The following is a 16,226-nucleotide window of genomic DNA, read 5'->3' on the forward strand; positions in this document are numbered from 1 at the left end:
GAAACAACATGTGCAGTAAAAAGTGTGATATTTCACAAATGGAGTACATAATGCTTTGTATCATACGCTTAACACGAATATTTCATACGTTTCAGTTATCTTGCTTGAGAAAATCCTCAAGATCAATAAAATTCATTTCATTTCAAGAAGTTTCAATAAAACAAATACATAGAATCGAAAATACGATTCGCTGACTTGCAATATTAAATTAGATGAAATAAAATACAATTTTACCTGTATTAAGCGAAACAGGAAGAAGATTTTCAATACAACTTAACAGAGGACTGTGATGATAAATCTGTAAAAGCAAACGAGTTGGGTAAATCTAAATACACTTACGTCACTAATCTTCTTACAAGAGTAACCTTTACTCAGATTTTTTTGTAGATCGTCACGTTAGAATATGAAAAGCGACGTGCAGGATTGCGCGAAATATCAGCAATAAACGCGATAACAGAAACGCTCGTATTTATCGAGAAAAGCAAAGACCTTATCTGAAAAGCGGGCAGCAAAGATTGGAATGTCAATGAGATAAACAGAAAAAGAACGAAGATGGAAATGAAGGGCAGGAAAAATCAGAAAAATAGTACATTCCCAGCTTGACAACTGAAACATTTGAGATTTTCAGTATGTATTGTTGCTAAATTCTTTGACAAATTATTATGTTCTTCAACCCTGTTTTGGGTCATTTTTCAATGAATCATATTTTTCTATAGAATTTGTACTAAATACAATCTATAAGATTTCTTCTTGTTTGGGGACAATATAAAATTATCAGTGATAGAATTGATATTAGTTTGAAGTATGTTTACAATACGATTAACACTTACGTTTTTATTCATACGAAATACAGTAGCCAACAACGAATATTCAAATAACGATATTACCACTTAGTAACCAGGGATGTTCGAAAAATGATGATGCTTTTATAATGGGAAGATTATATACTTAGTTATATGCGTAATTTAACTCGTGTCTAAACAGTAACTTATTACGTAACAGAACAAAAATATTGAATAAATATTATATTTGAATCAGGAAGTGAAACCCCGTTATTCTTGTCAGTTTACCTTATACGCTTATTTTCGTATTTATAAAGCTAAATGTACCGAAAAAAGAAATACCTATGGACATACTTATGGTGGTATATGTAGATATGAAAATGAAAAAAAAACGAAAAAAAAAGAGGCAAAAGTAAAAATATAGAACGGATCTTTCGAAAATCCAGAAACCATAATATACACCTGCCAAATTCATAAATATTTGTTATAAAAACACAACGACCAAAATTGAGTAAGAGTGCAAGATACATACTTATCAGCGAGATGAAGAAAATGCCTGCTTCTTAAGAATTTTATCTATAGAAATGAACAAGAGAAAAGAACATAATATCTCGTTTCATAATTCCGTTTCTAGGTGGAAAAATAGTGACAGCGATTTTGAACGTCTGTAACGTAGGAAAGAATCACATTATTGGAATTCGCTGGAAAATAAAAACTATATATATATATATCAGCTGACATTGAGTTTTATATGATACATACATATACTCGATGATACTAAAAAAAAGAACAACATAAACTTCTCAGATTTTACGACTATACATACAAAAAAAAACATTTTTCATAACTTTGCGATTTGCAATATAGATGTACTAGAATAATAAACCTTTCTATAAAATAATTTGATTTCCTGTCAAATGGTAAATCTATAAATATTTTACTGATATAAAATTCTCTTCAGTTCTTGTCTTTTCCTTTCTCTTTTATTATTTCTTATTTCATTAAGTTTCTTAATCATCTATAAGGCTGGAAAATGAAGGTCCATTTTCAATTTCCAAAATAAGTGGGCTGTAAAAGAAATCAAAATAAATTGAATCGTAATTCACAGTTGCGATCATGATAGAGAAAACGATGTTGTTTATAATAATGTATAACGCCATTTGTATTTACTGGCTACAGCACATAAATAAAATAAACCAGCACTGGACAGACCATAAAAATTAACGATACTTCTAACCTAAGAAAAAATAATTGTCGCGTGTGATTTACGAGTGTGTCCTGATTAAATTCTGGCTAGCTACGTGTTTCTCTCATAATTTAACTAATATATCCACTGCCTATTAACACAAAAAATATCATAAAATTCACAAAAAAGACTACTGTGTAACAAGTGCGTTAACACTTCTATCTCTGTAAACCTTCTATTTTAATCGTTCCCTAAGTTCCTATCGTTTAATGAAATTTTTAAACGATATGTTTACCATAGATCTTTATAAAAAATATTTTTCTTAAATGAACGTCTATCGAAAAAAATAATAAATTTTATATTACTCAAGTACTATTTCGTTTCATACTCTTCGTTTGAGCAGAAACTTTTCTATTTTCTGTTATAAGAAAATAATCATAATTGTATATTTTACATTTGTTTTAGATGATTAAAATGATGGTAACGGTCGTAATAGTGTTCACTATTTGTTGGCTTCCACTCAATATATTAAACGTAAGTGACAAAGATCCAATAAACCTTAATAACTGAACCGGTAAATTTTTTTCTACAGCAGTATATACTGGAACTGCGTTTATATGAATTCCATTTATTCCGTTTATTAACTGAACTTTTTAGCTCAGCTCTTATTATTATTTAAACTACTACCGAGTGTCGATCCACTTATATGAACGTCTAGCAGTAAGATGTAAATAGTAGAGGCACGCGTTACGTGACATACTCTCACGCTCCGCAGTGGCTACAAATTTGCAACATTATTACATACTTAAGAGAAAATGTTCCGTGGATTCCTCTTATATGAACGTGGACCCCTCTTAATTGAACGAAAAATCATAGGTAGCGGAGAGAAATATGTGGATTCCTGTTATATGAACGACTTGGTTATATGAACCAACTTATCCCCCGACAGGTTCATATAAACGGAGTTTCTACTGTAGTAACGTGATATACACTATAGATTCATACTTAAGCGAGATAATTAAATTCTATTAAGAAAATATATTTAAGTAAAACGGTATTATCAAATTTTTAGCTACTAATGGATAATAACGAGACTCTGGAAAGTTGGGCTGGACTTCCGTTCGTATGGATGGTTCTCCATTGGCTAGCCATGTCACACTCCTGTTACAATCCAGTAATTTATTGCTGGATGAACGCGAGATTTCGAACTGGTTTCGTAACTGCGATCGGACATTTGCCTGGTGCACATCGAATGCTTCGTAGAGAGAGACAACGTGATAACTATAATGCTAGTACGATGGGCATTCCCTTAACAGGTGCATATCGTAATATCAAACTTTACAAAAGGTCGGATAGAATATTTCGAATAGTATAAATTTTATGGAAGTGCAGCATTCAACTAACGACTTTATCTAAGTAAGATACATTTTTAATAAGTGCATTTAATTAGTTTACGCTTTAAAGATTCGATGAAAATTTTAAATAATTCCTTAGCTGTCTTAATTAATATAAAACGTTAGGAATAAAATACTCTTTAGTATGTAATGTGTAAGTAATCAATATTAGGCTTCTAATATTCACGGTTCATTCCATATCAAATTGACAATTTTTTAATGTTGACACCAGAGATTCCTTTCGATGTGAAATATAATGAATTCGATGTAAAATTAGGGAGAGTTTAAGTTATCATTTTGCTGGTTTCGAGTTTATTTAAGAAATACGAAACTTCGAATTCTACGATTTTTGCCACTAATGTAGGGAGACCAATGTATTTAACTATACTAAAAATATGGTTTTTTGAATTGCAGGTATTAATGATTCGGGCCATTCCGTTTTGCGACGTATGAACACATGCACAACCTACATCAGTGTCCGCCGCAAAACAAACGGAAACCACACTGCACCCGTACGAAGCGCCAGCATCCGGAATGACTCGTTTCGACCAGTGAATCAACCACTACAACGACAACTCGTTTATCTTGAATCCCACACAGAAGAACAACTGTAAAAGGACTTTTTAATCAAATTACATGTGATTCCGTGTTAAATAAATAAATATGGAAATAGAAAGTACAATACAAGAATACTTAAATGATGCAAATGTTTATAAGGAAAGAAGTACGTAATATGTATAAGAATAATGTATAAGAATATAAGAAATATTGGAAGAACTTCAACGAAAAAATTGAATAAGTTCTGCAGAGAAATTTGTGACTATAAATATAATGACGATTTGCGAGAAATCATAAAATGAGCGTAACGTGGGTTTGGGTGGATTTAAGAGAAGAATATTTTCAATTAAGATACTATCATAGGTTTTGTCCTTTTCGTACTTAATATTCGTAGACCAAAAAATATTCGGCCAATCATGTTGCTAGACCCGAATTCGATCGAACACTTGCCGGACGGGTGCTTTCCCAATTAAACTGCTCAGGCCAATACCTGGCGAATACTTTCTCCCCAATTCTTAAGAAGTCACGATGGTTGCCACCTATAATTCTAAGCTTTTTTATACAAAGTATGTAAAAGAAAAATAATATAGGTAGATGAGAGTTCTATACATATATATATTTATGTTTTATTTAGTTACAATATATCGTCCCTTTTGCAACAAAATTAGGTTTGTTCGATTGATGAAATAGTGATATATTAAAAATTGAATAAAATATTAAGTAGAATTCGAAAACTAAAATACAATTTAACATATTTTGTCTATCTATTCGTGTAAATAGCAATATAACATTGATGAAGGTTCACTAATTTAGATTCAGAGTTGTACCATATTGTAAACAAAAACTGTTAAACAAAAAGAGATTTCTAACATATTACAAATATGTGAAACATTTTCTTCGTTTTTCCTTTTCTACTTCCTTAGAATTTTTTTTAAGCCTTTTAAATCTGTATACTATCTATGCGCTATTTTTATTTAAATATTGCACATTGTTACATTGCTTAAACATTAGTTCTTATTCTAGGTATGATTATATGTACATTTTTATATATGCTTATATACAACCGGTAGTATAAGAAAAAGGATATATACATATATATATAAACTATATAAAAATAAAGAAAAGAGATATTTGAGAAAAAAAAAACAAAAGTTATGTATATAATTTCAGTCTCTTAACTTCTAATCATTCTTTCATTTGTACCTCTGTTCCTTTATGTTGTTTCTTAAGAGATGGCTTGTTTATTAAGTTGTCAATGATCTTCAGTTCTTTAATTCTTGAACTCTTTAGCAGCTTGCTGGTGGAGTGTAGTAATTTGAGTGTTAGGAATATTGCCATAATACAGGATCCAGATCTTGATAGTTGTGCTCGCAGTTGCAAAACTTGCAAGCTGTATCCTGAATCAGATCAAGTCTGAACAGGCTGAATGTCAAGTTCTTCTTGGCCTGCTCTTCCTCTGTCGACCCATATTACCATTCGTTTGGAGGCTTGCCAACAATCTGATCGAGAGACTGGAAGAAATTGGTTATTTGTACTTTCAACCGCTGCCTTCTATATTTCGTTATCTTCAATCCTTGTGTATGACGAGACATATATTTTTCATGTTTAAATTGTGTTGATTTATCGCGGCTTTAAGGGAGTAGATTTTTAGACTCTGTAAAATGTTCTGCGAATCTGCATAAATCAGATATAATTTGGTGAAGGCTGTGTTGATAAATCCTACGGCTAATTCGACCGCCGCGCATTCTACCATGAAGACTGAAGCTATTTTGAAGCATTTGTGGATAACTGAAAAGATTACCTTGATTTTCTATAATTGTAGGCTATTCCACTGCAGTTGTGCATTCTGCAATGTTGCAGATTACGGCCACAGTCGCTGGGCTTTCATACGGAGTACCATGAGAATTTCCAGACTTATTACGCAGCGCGATCTTGTGTCTGCAACCTACGATATTATTGGATTATGTCGGTAAATCCATGCATATACGCTCGGTTAGTAAACTGCAGCGTGGCTGCGACGGCTTGCCTAAGAATCCCGCGAAAGAACAAAAGAAGTCGACTTGGAACGATGCTTTTTTTTAACAGAAAGAAGTTTTAATTTAAAGCGCAACGTAGTACGTTGATATCGCAACAATACAGCATAATTATAATTAAAACGAATATATTATAATCGTAATTATAATGAAAAACGGGAATCTTCGTATATCTATTTACTTCAAAATAAATTGTACAAAATTATGAAAAGTAAGAGTTACCCATAAAAAGTAGTTTTCAGCGTAGGATGGTGTTAAATGCAAAATCCTAACAAATACATTGAGACGTTATGACAGCGGCCAATTTAAAAATCTTACCCTCCCCACAGGAGTTTCCAGACCTGTGCATACGACCGTCATGCATCTAAACACAAGATACATATAATTCCTGCATCCGCCGTAGCAAATTGCAGAGGGCGTGAAAATTTTCAAATCTTCGAGTGTGAATTGCAAATTTGAAAAAAATTTTGATTCATTAGACACAATGTAATTGAAAAAAATACGTATTTCTTTAATAACTCGTGAAATTGAAAAATTCAAGCTATAGATCGTAATTTTTTTATTAATAATTACGTAACAGTGCCTATTATAAAAATTCATAACGAATTTTGACCGATTTGTGTGAAGTTAGTTACGGATAAATATATACTGAAACTATCGAAGCAAGTAAAATGCGTTTAAACGTTTAAAATATTGAAATTTCCGATAAACGCGAATGAGTATATGAATATTGTCATATTGTATACGTTGTATAAAATATGTACTATGAATTAATTTTTTAAGTGCGTTATACATATATTTAATCGTGAGTGCTTAGTGTTATATTTGAAGAAATATGTGAAAGCTGGAATATAACAACGTAATAGAATGCAGGATAAAAAATCGTAAGTGAAACATAAACCATTTTTATTGTTTAGTTGTGATATTATATAACATTCTTTAACATTTTATATAATTTAACATTTATGATTTTAAATAACAACATTAGTCATATTTAAAAACGATAAATACTTAGTATGCAAAAAAATCAGATAGATTTAAAAATATTCCATATACTCGATGCAAATTCCAATTTCTAAAATTTTTGCTTAAAATTGTATTTATTAAATTTAAACTAAAATATATATTTGCATAAAATCAAAAACAGAACTTCTATTAGAGTTAGCCTACATACACACCATAGAGGCATGATTGATTTGTAGAAGTACTATTAAAAATTAAATTAAATTAAATTAATAATAAAATATATATCGAATACAATAAACATTTGTTACCGAATAATTAAAAAGTTAAAAAAATAAAATTAATATTAAATAAATAAAATTGCATTTAATAAATGCAGCATGAATTAAATCCTTTCTAAAGTACTTTCAAATATATATATGTAATACGTACCATTAGCACTCAATAAATAAAATAAGTACATAACATAATACCATTATTTGCATAAAATCGACTTTAATGTTTGCAAAGTTTCAAAGTTTCGGTACGCTATCAAACCATTGCTATTTGACAAATTGGTAGACATCGGTAAATATTTTACATCCATATAGTCAGAATCAGGATTACTTATAAAACTTTGAAATTCAATAATACCACCATGTAAAGAACGTAGAAGAGCTTGTGGGCCACAAGTATCCCACTTGTATGTAGATCCTTTAGATAAAATATAAGCATCGACTTGTCCAAGGGCAACGCTTAATATTTTATAACCAGCCCCAGCTGCTTCCACTAAAGTGAAACCAGCGCCTAAGAGTTTAGATTTCACATTTTCATCCTCAACTCTACTCAGGACAATTATTTTTTTGTTGGTAGTTTCTTTCACTATAGAACATGTCCCAACATCTTTTTCCATAAATCCCCAGTAGCAATTGCCTTTCCATCTATGAAATGAAGTGTGAAACTCATTGACTATTGATATTGTACAAGTATAAATTAAATTTTGATCCATTTACCGTAAATCCACATTTGTATAAAAAGGCTGATTAATTACTCCCACAATTGGTATGCCTGTGCTTTTCAAGAATACTCCAATCAAGACAGTGACACATCGTAAACCACTCATATGTACGCCAGTGACTTCATCTATCTTTTCACTCCCATTTATATAATCAGCAGTTGAATCTACAAAAGTTCCATGAATTGCCCCTCGGGCATGCTTTATTAAACTAAAAAAAAAATAAAAAAAATAGAGGATTTAACATACTCATACAACATGACAGAATACCATTAGTATGTATTATAATAAAGTAGAATGAAAATATACATAACAAAAAATAGAATAAAAAGAGAAATATATAGTAGATACAGAAAAATATGCAAAATTTGAAGCTACTTTGGATAATACTAGTACTTAAAACAATAAAGAATAAATTATATGAAAATGAAGATATTTACCATATAAATTTCCCAGACATCGTTTTAATAAAAATAGCAGTATTAATATTATTTTATATCTGTTACATATATAGTAAATCTTTATTTTAGAGCATTTAAATTATACTGTTATGTTTCTTACCAATTGGATCTATCCATATACCAAGATCATAAATATCAATATCAAAATCAAAAGGTAGTTCTACTACCATTGGAATATCTAAGAATTGGACATCCTTATGAACTTCAGTGGCTAATAATTCAGCAGTTGCAATATCACTACCCATCACTTTGGCTAATAGTTTAGTGGTTTCTTCAACAGTCGGACATACTTCAACCACTATAGATTCACCCATGGCATTGCTGAATGTATTAGTTTCCTCTCCTTGCACTACCTTAGCCAGTTCTGGAAACTAATTTTCTATAAATAACCTTTGTTTTATATTCTTCTTTTTGGGAAGATATATCTAATATAATATATTGATATAGTTGTTCTGAACCAATTATACATATGTTTTCAGTCATCGTTTATATGTGGGTGTTTATGAACAAAACAATGAACTAAATATATACTAGCAATTTACCTCTAATCCTATGTCATGTTTGATCGTTTCTTGAATAAGAACATCTGCTAAGGTTTTGAAATCTTGGAAGAAGCGTGGATTCTTTTCTTCCTCTGATTTTTCTTGTACAAGTAATTTAAATAGAGCGTCATTATGCCTGCAAGCTCTTGCAATATTTGCTGCTTTTTCTGAAGCTTTCAGAAGAATAGACAACAATCTGCTTCCGTCTTTCATTGCAACAGTTAATGATTTTCCAAATTTTAATAACTATAAAATTAATGATTTGTTAAAAAGTTGAATTTTTAAATAAGCACTAAGTATTAAAAATTTATAGACAATATTTTTCAAAACATGAAATACATACGTTTTCTTGCACCGAATCTGTTAAAGAATCGTTTGGCGGGAACCCGTGCAAATTCTATTATATAATCGCAGATTATTGATACAGCAGATGTAGCATGAAAACGTAACAAGTAATATAAATGCGTTTGCAATTCAAGCTCAGAATATCTGAATATTAAAATAGTCATTCATGCATTATAATTTCAATGACGCAAGCGGAAATTTCCATTTTTATCCTAATCAACTCAGTACAGTCTCATCAAAATAAGATAGTTAAAGATATAATTAAACGTGTTTAATAAAAATGATTATATGACAATTATTATATGATGATAGATAAATTTGTTACCATATTATTTGATTAAATTTTTAACTAATGTTAAATCGATATTTCTAAAATATTTGGTTATCTTATTGCTTATAATCATTCGAGCAATTAAAGAAATAGATATAAAACAATAATGTACAATTCAATAAAAATACAAAATTAAGAAATTTGTTTACATTGGTGTTTATTTCCAAATAGAAAGTGTCACTCTTACACATTGAATTTTTATTTCATGTGCATACATGACATACAATGATTCAAACAATGTATATAACCTTTCCTAAGCATGAAATGCACTAATATAATTAGCTTGTGAAACAATAACATTGACAGTGCATTTGTAATTACTCAATTATTTGATTTTTTAAAAGTTTCTTTTTAAATTATTGACTTAATGAAAAGAAGTCTGAATTAGTGTAGTACATATAATGTAAAATTGCTATAGAATTTAACAAAGAATAATTCATTTTAATAGCAGAAAAGGAGAAACATAAGTATTATTTAATTTATTTTAAACAGGATAATACGAATATATTAATTTGTGTACATATTTTATCCAAAATAGATTTAATATTTATTAAACATTTGAATATTTATGTAATTGAACATGACAGCTATACTAGGTGGTGGTATATCAGGTTTATCAGCTGCATATTATGCTCTTGAAAATCCAAAACTGGCTCCACCAGTTATATTAGAAGTTTCAAATCGTGTAGGTGGTTGGATACGTTCTGTAAAACAACCTGATGGAACAATCTTTGAAACAGGTCCACGAGTTATTAGAGCTAACTCACATGATTTATTGAAATTAATAGAAGAATTGAAATTATCATCTAAAGTCATTCCAATTAAAGCTGAACATCCTGCTGCTAAAAACCGATATATTTATGCAGACAATGTATTGCATTGTTTACCTAATTCCCTAAAAGGAATTATAACAAAAAATACGCTGTTAAATCATTCTTTAACTAGGCTTCTGTGGAATGATTTTAAAGCAGCAAAAGTTCTTAAAGATGACGAAAGCATATATAATTTCGTAGAAAGGAGATTTGGCAAAGATGTATCTGAAAAGATGGTTGCACCGATATTATGTGGAATTTGTGGTGGTGACATACATCAATTAAGTGCAAAATCTTTTATGACAAATATATTTGAAACAGAACAAAAATATGGTTCTGTATTTATGGGTCTTGTACAGAAAAAATTTTCAGATATATTAAATAAAAAAGAAAAAAAAGAAGTTACATTGGAAAACACAAATGAGACTCAAAAAATAGTAAAATCAAATAACATATCTTCACTTTTAGTACAGAAAGCTAAAAGAGAATTATGGAGTACATGGGGACTAGAAGGAGGTTTTGAACAATTGCCTCAAACACTGGCTGAAAATATTACTAAACGTGGAGTGAATATAAAAATGAAACATAACTGTGAACAAATAATATTTAACGAAGATTGTGTAGAATTAATTGTAAATGGAAAAGTTGAAAAATATTCTCATATCATATCAAGTTTACCTGCTAAAAGTTTAGCTAATTTAATTCAAAAACAACACCCAGAACTATCTAAAGAATTATATAGTATACCTACAGTAACGATAGCTGTAGTTAATCTCCAGTTTTCTGAAAATGTTTTACCAATAAATGCCTTTGGGGTTCTCATTCCACCAAAAGAAGAAATTCCAATTTTGGGTATAATATTTGATTCATGTGCCCTTCCTCAAAATTCCAAAATGACAGTATGTATAAATATAAATATTTATTACACCAGCTTAATGCTTTTTACAATAAGTTTTTGTAAAGTAACTTTGCGGTGACATAAAATGATTTTTGACTTTTAAATAATCTTTCACAAATATATAATGGACTAGAAACATTTCTTATTCAATATATACAATTTTTGTTTTCAAATCCAGGTACTGACAGTAATGATGGGTGGGGCATGGTTTGAAAAATACTTTGGTAGATGCTCATCTGAAGAACATTTAAAAACGGTAGCAGTTAAATATGCAAACAAACTTTTATGCATTAATGAAGATCCCAAGGCATGTAATGTTTCCATTCTGAAAGATTGTATTCCACAATATATAATAGGTCACGCACAACGCTTAACTCGCATCCACGATTACATCTCCACGCATAAAATACCTTTAGCATTGTGTGGCTCTTCATATCACGGTGTAGGAGTCTCTCATGTTATTCTGTCAGCAAAAGAAGCTGTTTCTAGTATCAATCAGTGTATGATATAGCTTTGTGAAATTTAATTAATCAATTTTCTTTGTTTTAAGAATGAAACAATATATATACATGCAAGAAATTAAGCCAAAATAATTTTTTAAAAACTAAACTGTAATTTAACTTGAACTAAAAACATGCATTGTTCATGCTGCTTAATGAAAATAAACAGAGCAATTTACACAATAAAATAGAAATAATACAAAAATTAAGAGAGATATCATAATATAAAAATTGAAGAATGAATGAAAGTATAAAAAGTAAATAGGACATAAAATAATTATTCCAAACCAGCATTTTATTATACTAGAGCTGTGAAAAGATTTTATAGCTATTAAAATAAAACATAGGTATAAAATATTTTTTATTATAAAAGTGTAAAATATATATATATTGTGCATGAAATAAAATATAGAACATTTAGTACAGATATAGATTTTTGTTTTATACTCTATTTTACATATACAATACTACTAACACTACATAAAAAAAGAAATAGCACTCATATGATAATTATCGTATTTTATAATAGATCTAAGTATTACTATTAGGTTGTCCGGAAAGTGTCTTTCCTTTACAGATATGTCTTTTACAACGGTGCATCTTTATACAAACATAAAACCTAATCTGTCAAATGTTGTGATCTTTATTTTGATAGAACAAAATGGATCATACGTAATTCGATACAATAATACAAAACAGAAAATGTTGTGTATCCATTATTTCCTTATAAAGCGAAAGAAACTTTTTGGATGACCTAATACTTACATAAACCCCCAAATATATATGTTTATGCATATTTTTTTTTATGTAACAAAAACATTTAAGCAATCTTAAGTATACTATAATCTTCCAATTATGTAGATAAGCAAGCATGAAGTATCATAAAAATGCAGCACACAAGCATGTAGCATTCCGTTCTTGTAAAAACTGTGCAACTACTATAATGCAGTACTTAGATCATTTATGTTCAAACTCTATCTGAGCTTTCTCAAAATCATAAAAATAACTGTTTATACAAAAGAGCTTTTTATAAAAAAAATATATGAATATAAATATATATATATGATTCTCTAATAAAATAATAAATTCAGGCAGAATAAAAGTATTTTGTTATATGCTTTGATATTGACAAATTAAATTTACTGACTAACAGTACCTGCATATTTAACTTCATCGAATGCTTTTCTAGCTTTCTTTAATTCTTCATTCATTGTTAGGAGATCTTTAACTCTTGCATATTTCCTTGGGTCTTTCCTAACTGTAAAAGAAAATTTTCAATTTAACAAGCCAATTTAAAATTTATGGAAAGATAATAATTTATAAAACATTATGCAGAAATCAATATACATATCTTATTACTACCTAAAAATACGATATCCTCTACTTGCACACGACCGGTACGACCAATTTCCATAGCTCTATGTGTCATTTCGGTAATAAATTCAATAACAAGATCTTCTAACAAATCTACACTTTCTGTATAAGGATTTTGATCATCACCAAAACCATACATCATACACCGTAATTCTTTCGAAAATAATCGTTTCCTACCACCGGGTAAAGTCCCGCCAATCGGAATTTCTGCCTCTTCATCTTCGAACTGTGAAAACACAATTTTTTTTATATAATTTTCATGAATAATCTTGTTTATTAATTTCAAAGACACATACTTATTAAACTAATTTTAAACATGTTTGAAATAAACATAATTAAGGTTAGACATTTTGCCTTAGAAGAAATATTAAATATCTCACTTTATTAAATTAACTATCATAAGACAAAATTTTATAAAATCAAATTTCATAAGAACCTGTTCGAAACTTTCTTCCGTGGCCATAATTTGATGTAATCGTACGAATTTAACAAAAGTTCGAGAATTCTCTTACTCAATGAAAAGATATGTACAAACAAAAACACTGCCTGTCACGTTCACACCAAATGTTCAACGGTTTTATTAATCTGTGAAATTTTCTGCAAGATAATTGTGGTAAATGATAAATATCTTAAAGTTTAAAGGAAGTGTTTGAAAAAATTAAAAAATTATGCCACCAGTAATTTCTACACCGAAAACTTGGAAAGAAACCAATCGTTTACACAAAGAACAGCGAAAGAAATGGAAGGAAGAGAGGTTAGCAAAAAAGCTTAAGAAAGGAGAAACTAAAAAAGAATTACAGAACGAAGTAGCTAAACTTGTTGAAAGTCATTTCGAAAAAAAAGACATTTCGACTTTGAGTATCGCAGTTCCTGGTTCAATTTTAGATAATGCTCAGTCACCAGAATTACGAACATATTTGGCAGGACAAATAGCACGTGCCGCATGTATTTATAAAATAAACGAAATCGTCGTTTTTGACGATAAAGGAGAGATAACTGAAAGTGAAAAGAAGAAAATAAGAAATGACGAATTCTTAGGTGAAAGACGAGTTGGATGTTTGCAATTAGCTAGAATATTGCAGTATCTTGAATGTCCACAATATTTAAGGAAGTATTTCTTTCCAATTCATAAAGATTTGCAGTATGCTGGAGTATTAAATCCTTTGGATGCTCCACACCACTTACGTCAGCAAGATATATCTTTGTATAGAGAAGGAGTAGTTACAAATAAGCCAGTTAAACCTGGCAAAGGTTCTCATGTGAATGTGGGATTATTAAATGATGTTTCTGTGGATAAAGTATTAACGGATGGATTAAGGGTTACAGTGAAGATACCCAAAGACCAACCAAATCCGAAAAAAATAAAAGGCTTCATTGTTCCACCTGATGTTCCCAGATCAGATACTGGAATATATTGGGGATATACTGTGAGATTAGCTAATAATCTTACAGAGGTGTTAACTCAATGTCCTTATAAGAATGGATATGATTTGACCATTGGTACTTCAGATAAAGGAAATTCTATTGATGATGTGGAATCAAAAAGTATCAAATACCATCATGCTTTAATAATATTTGGAGGATTGTGTGGATTGGAAGCAGCAGTAGACAGTGACCCTAATTTGAATGTGGATGATGCTTCTTTGGTGTTTGATCAATATTTAAATACTTGTCCTCAACAAGGATCAAGAACTATTAGGACAGAAGAAGCTATTCTAATCACTTTAGCAGAATTAAGAACAAAAATATTTCCTAAAGTCTCTTTGTTGCCAAATCCCCAGTTTGACAGTTTTACAAATATATAACTATCAGTGAATATAAGTGACTGTAATGACACCAAAATAGAAAATAATAATTTGCCTTCTTATTTTGGTAAAAAATTCTAAACAGAATTTTATATTTGCAAAATTTGTAACATATAAGTACAACATATCAATCTTATATGTAGAAAAGATACTTTCCTTTCCTTCTTATTTACAGTTATTTTGCAATGCACAATTTACTGTGTCTCTTAGAGTTTTGATAACTTTGGCTTGATCAGAAGAACCTATGACAGCTGTTCCAGAAACGATCATGTTTGCACCAGCCTAAAAAAGAATATATATAATGTTCTTTTTGTTATAATATATGTTAAAATATATATCTACTAAATTTAAATACATACCTTTGCACATGCACCAATAGTTTCTGGTCCAACACCTCCATCAACTTCTATATCCAATGTAGGATAATTTTTCCTAAGCCATGATACCTTTTTCATCATTGGTTCCATAAACTTTTGACCACCAAAACCTGGTTCTACAGTCATAATTAATACCATATCTGCTAATTCAACATAATCCTCGACTACATTTACTGGAGTCTGTGGTTTAAGTGCTACCCCAACCTTTCATTTAAAGAAATAACGTATTTAGTATAATTTTTAACCAAGCAGGTTTAATTTCATTGAAAATATGAGGTACATACTTTCATTCCTGTTTCTCTTACTTTTCTGCAAACTAGTGGAACATCGTTTACTGCTTCAACATGAAATGTATATTGGTTGACACCAGCATCAGCCATTGGCTCTATCCACTAAGGTAAAGGAAAAGTGTTCAATTTATAGATAACATTTCTTCAAATAAAATGTAAATAGAAATGATATACAACTGAAAATTTAAATTAAAGAAAAAGCAAGGTAAAATATACCAGATTGGGATTAGAAACCATCATATGCGTTTCAAAAAAAGCATCTGTTACTTTATTTCGAAGACACTTTACTAATGGGTGACCAAAACTAAGGTTAGGTACAAAGTGTCCATCCATAACATCTAAATGTAAATAATCAGCACCACTATTAATTAATTTTTGTGATTCTTCTGAAAGTTGTGACAAATCGGCGTTTAGAATCGAAGGTCCAATCTTTGCAGTCAAGTTTTTTGCCATTTTTTAATTAGATTGCTACGAACAAGTGACACGTGTCTTCAGTTATAACAATATAGCATTATCAACTGGACTAATGATCTTTCATACAAGGTCATTTTTTTCTTCTCCGATTCGTTGTATTAGTTAAG

The 16,226-nt window shown here is 29.8% G+C and overlaps 6 protein-coding genes and 1 long non-coding RNA gene across 9 annotated transcripts in view; 3 read left to right on the forward strand and 4 right to left on the reverse strand.

The window, feature by feature from the left end:
- The window catches only part of LOC117166505 (RYamide receptor), a 47,650-nt gene extending 43,107 nt beyond the window's left edge, over positions 1 to 4,543 (forward strand). For both annotated transcript variants that reach the window (XM_033350495.2, XM_076618036.1), the window contains exons 5-7: positions 2,434 to 2,502; positions 3,041 to 3,284; positions 3,777 to 4,543. In XM_033350495.2, coding sequence (XP_033206386.1) covers positions 2,434 to 2,502; positions 3,041 to 3,284; positions 3,777 to 3,976 — 513 coding nt within the window. In that variant the 3' untranslated portion in view covers positions 3,977 to 4,543. The remainder of the gene's footprint in view (positions 1 to 2,433; positions 2,503 to 3,040; positions 3,285 to 3,776) is intronic.
- A 321-nt stretch (positions 4,544 to 4,864) lies between these two features.
- On the reverse strand, positions 4,865 to 6,724 carry LOC117166512 (uncharacterized). Its single transcript, XR_013058229.1, has 3 exons — positions 6,272 to 6,724; positions 5,722 to 5,865; positions 4,865 to 5,431 (listed from the first exon to the last, which is right to left on the reverse strand). It is a non-coding gene; the product is annotated as an uncharacterized LOC117166512 (long non-coding RNA).
- A 118-nt stretch (positions 6,725 to 6,842) lies between these two features.
- Positions 6,843 to 9,830, reverse strand: Ipp (inositol polyphosphate 1-phosphatase). Its single transcript, XM_033350499.2, has 6 exons — positions 9,739 to 9,830; positions 9,257 to 9,310; positions 8,914 to 9,159; positions 8,472 to 8,742; positions 7,909 to 8,077; positions 6,843 to 7,836 (listed from the first exon to the last, which is right to left on the reverse strand). The coding sequence occupies exons 1-6, from the start codon at positions 9,778 to 9,780 to the stop codon at positions 7,392 to 7,394; spliced, it is 1,227 nt and encodes a 408-aa protein (XP_033206390.2). The 5' UTR covers positions 9,781 to 9,830; the 3' UTR covers positions 6,843 to 7,391.
- A 339-nt stretch (positions 9,831 to 10,169) lies between these two features.
- Ppox (protoporphyrinogen oxidase) lies at positions 10,170 to 13,913 on the forward strand. 2 transcript variants are annotated; one of them, XM_076618035.1, is made up of 3 exons: positions 10,170 to 11,300; positions 11,478 to 11,762; positions 12,956 to 13,913. In XM_076618035.1, the coding sequence occupies exons 1-3, from the start codon at positions 10,170 to 10,172 to the stop codon at positions 12,965 to 12,967; spliced, it is 1,428 nt and encodes a 475-aa protein (XP_076474150.1). In that variant the 3' UTR covers positions 12,968 to 13,913. The 2 variants fall into 2 exon arrangements, with proteins under 2 accessions (XP_076474150.1, XP_033206385.1); XM_033350494.2 differs by having other exon boundaries at positions 11,478 to 13,913.
- On the reverse strand, positions 12,216 to 13,750 carry Taf13 (TATA-box binding protein associated factor 13). The gene is made up of 3 exons (XM_033350505.2): positions 13,610 to 13,750; positions 13,162 to 13,399; positions 12,216 to 13,057 (listed from the first exon to the last, which is right to left on the reverse strand). The coding sequence occupies exons 1-3, from the start codon at positions 13,634 to 13,636 to the stop codon at positions 12,939 to 12,941; spliced, it is 384 nt and encodes a 127-aa protein (XP_033206396.1). The 5' UTR covers positions 13,637 to 13,750; the 3' UTR covers positions 12,216 to 12,938.
- On the forward strand, positions 13,842 to 15,350 carry LOC117166506 (28S rRNA (uridine-N(3))-methyltransferase). Its single transcript, XM_033350498.2, has one exon. The coding sequence runs from the start codon at positions 13,842 to 13,844 to the stop codon at positions 14,976 to 14,978; it is 1,137 nt and encodes a 378-aa protein (XP_033206389.1). The 3' UTR covers positions 14,979 to 15,350.
- Positions 15,122 to 16,173, reverse strand: Rpe (ribulose-phosphate 3-epimerase). Its single transcript, XM_033350503.2, has 4 exons — positions 15,862 to 16,173; positions 15,640 to 15,747; positions 15,338 to 15,559; positions 15,122 to 15,260 (listed from the first exon to the last, which is right to left on the reverse strand). Exons 1-4 carry the CDS (start codon positions 16,096 to 16,098, stop codon positions 15,144 to 15,146), a joined length of 684 nt encoding a protein of 227 aa, XP_033206394.1. The 5' UTR covers positions 16,099 to 16,173; the 3' UTR covers positions 15,122 to 15,143.
- Between the last annotated feature and the right edge of the window lie 53 nt (positions 16,174 to 16,226).

Source organism: Bombus vancouverensis, chromosome 4 (genome assembly GCF_051014615.1).
Source record: "Bombus vancouverensis nearcticus chromosome 4, iyBomVanc1_principal, whole genome shotgun sequence".
In the NCBI taxonomy this organism is placed as follows: Eukaryota; Metazoa; Arthropoda; class Insecta; order Hymenoptera; family Apidae; genus Bombus; species Bombus vancouverensis.

What these genes read in the sequence shown, in the direction of transcription:
- Ipp (XM_033350499.2), bottom strand. Translation starts at nt 9,780, where the DNA reads ATGTGTAAGAGTGACACTTTCTATTTGGAAATAAACACCAAT. An exon ending in CAGATTCGGTGCAAGAAAAC is followed by an intron (nt 9,160 to 9,256) that starts GTATGTATTTCA and finishes TTAATTTTATAG; the next exon opens with TTATTAAAATTTGGAAAATC. An exon ending in TATATGGATAGATCCAATTG is followed by an intron (nt 8,078 to 8,471) that starts GTAAGAAACATA and finishes GAACTTTTGTAG; the next exon opens with ATTCAACTGCTGATTATATA.
- Ppox (XM_033350494.2), top strand. Translation starts at nt 10,170, where the DNA reads ATGACAGCTATACTAGGTGGTGGTATATCAGGTTTATCAGCTGCATAT. An exon ending in CTCAAAATTCCAAAATGACA is followed by an intron (nt 11,301 to 11,477) that starts GTATGTATAAAT and finishes TTTCAAATCCAG; the next exon opens with GTACTGACAGTAATGATGGG.
- Taf13 (XM_033350505.2), bottom strand. Translation starts at nt 13,636, where the DNA reads ATGGCCACGGAAGAAAGTTTCGAACAG. An exon ending in CGGAAGAAAGTTTCGAACAG is followed by an intron (nt 13,400 to 13,609) that starts GTTCTTATGAAA and finishes GTGTTTTCACAG; the next exon opens with TTCGAAGATGAAGAGGCAGA. An exon ending in AGAGGATATCGTATTTTTAG is followed by an intron (nt 13,058 to 13,161) that starts GTAGTAATAAGA and finishes TTTCTTTTACAG; the next exon opens with TTAGGAAAGACCCAAGGAAA.
- LOC117166506 (XM_033350498.2), top strand. Translation starts at nt 13,842, where the DNA reads ATGCCACCAGTAATTTCTACACCGAAAACTTGGAAAGAAACCAATCGT.
- Rpe (XM_033350503.2), bottom strand. Translation starts at nt 16,098, where the DNA reads ATGGCAAAAAACTTGACTGCAAAGATTGGACCTTCGATTCTAAACGCC. An exon ending in TGGTTTCTAATCCCAATCTG is followed by an intron (nt 15,748 to 15,861) that starts GTATATTTTACC and finishes CCTTTACCTTAG; the next exon opens with TGGATAGAGCCAATGGCTGA. An exon ending in TAAGAGAAACAGGAATGAAA is followed by an intron (nt 15,560 to 15,639) that starts GTATGTACCTCA and finishes TTTAAATGAAAG; the next exon opens with GTTGGGGTAGCACTTAAACC.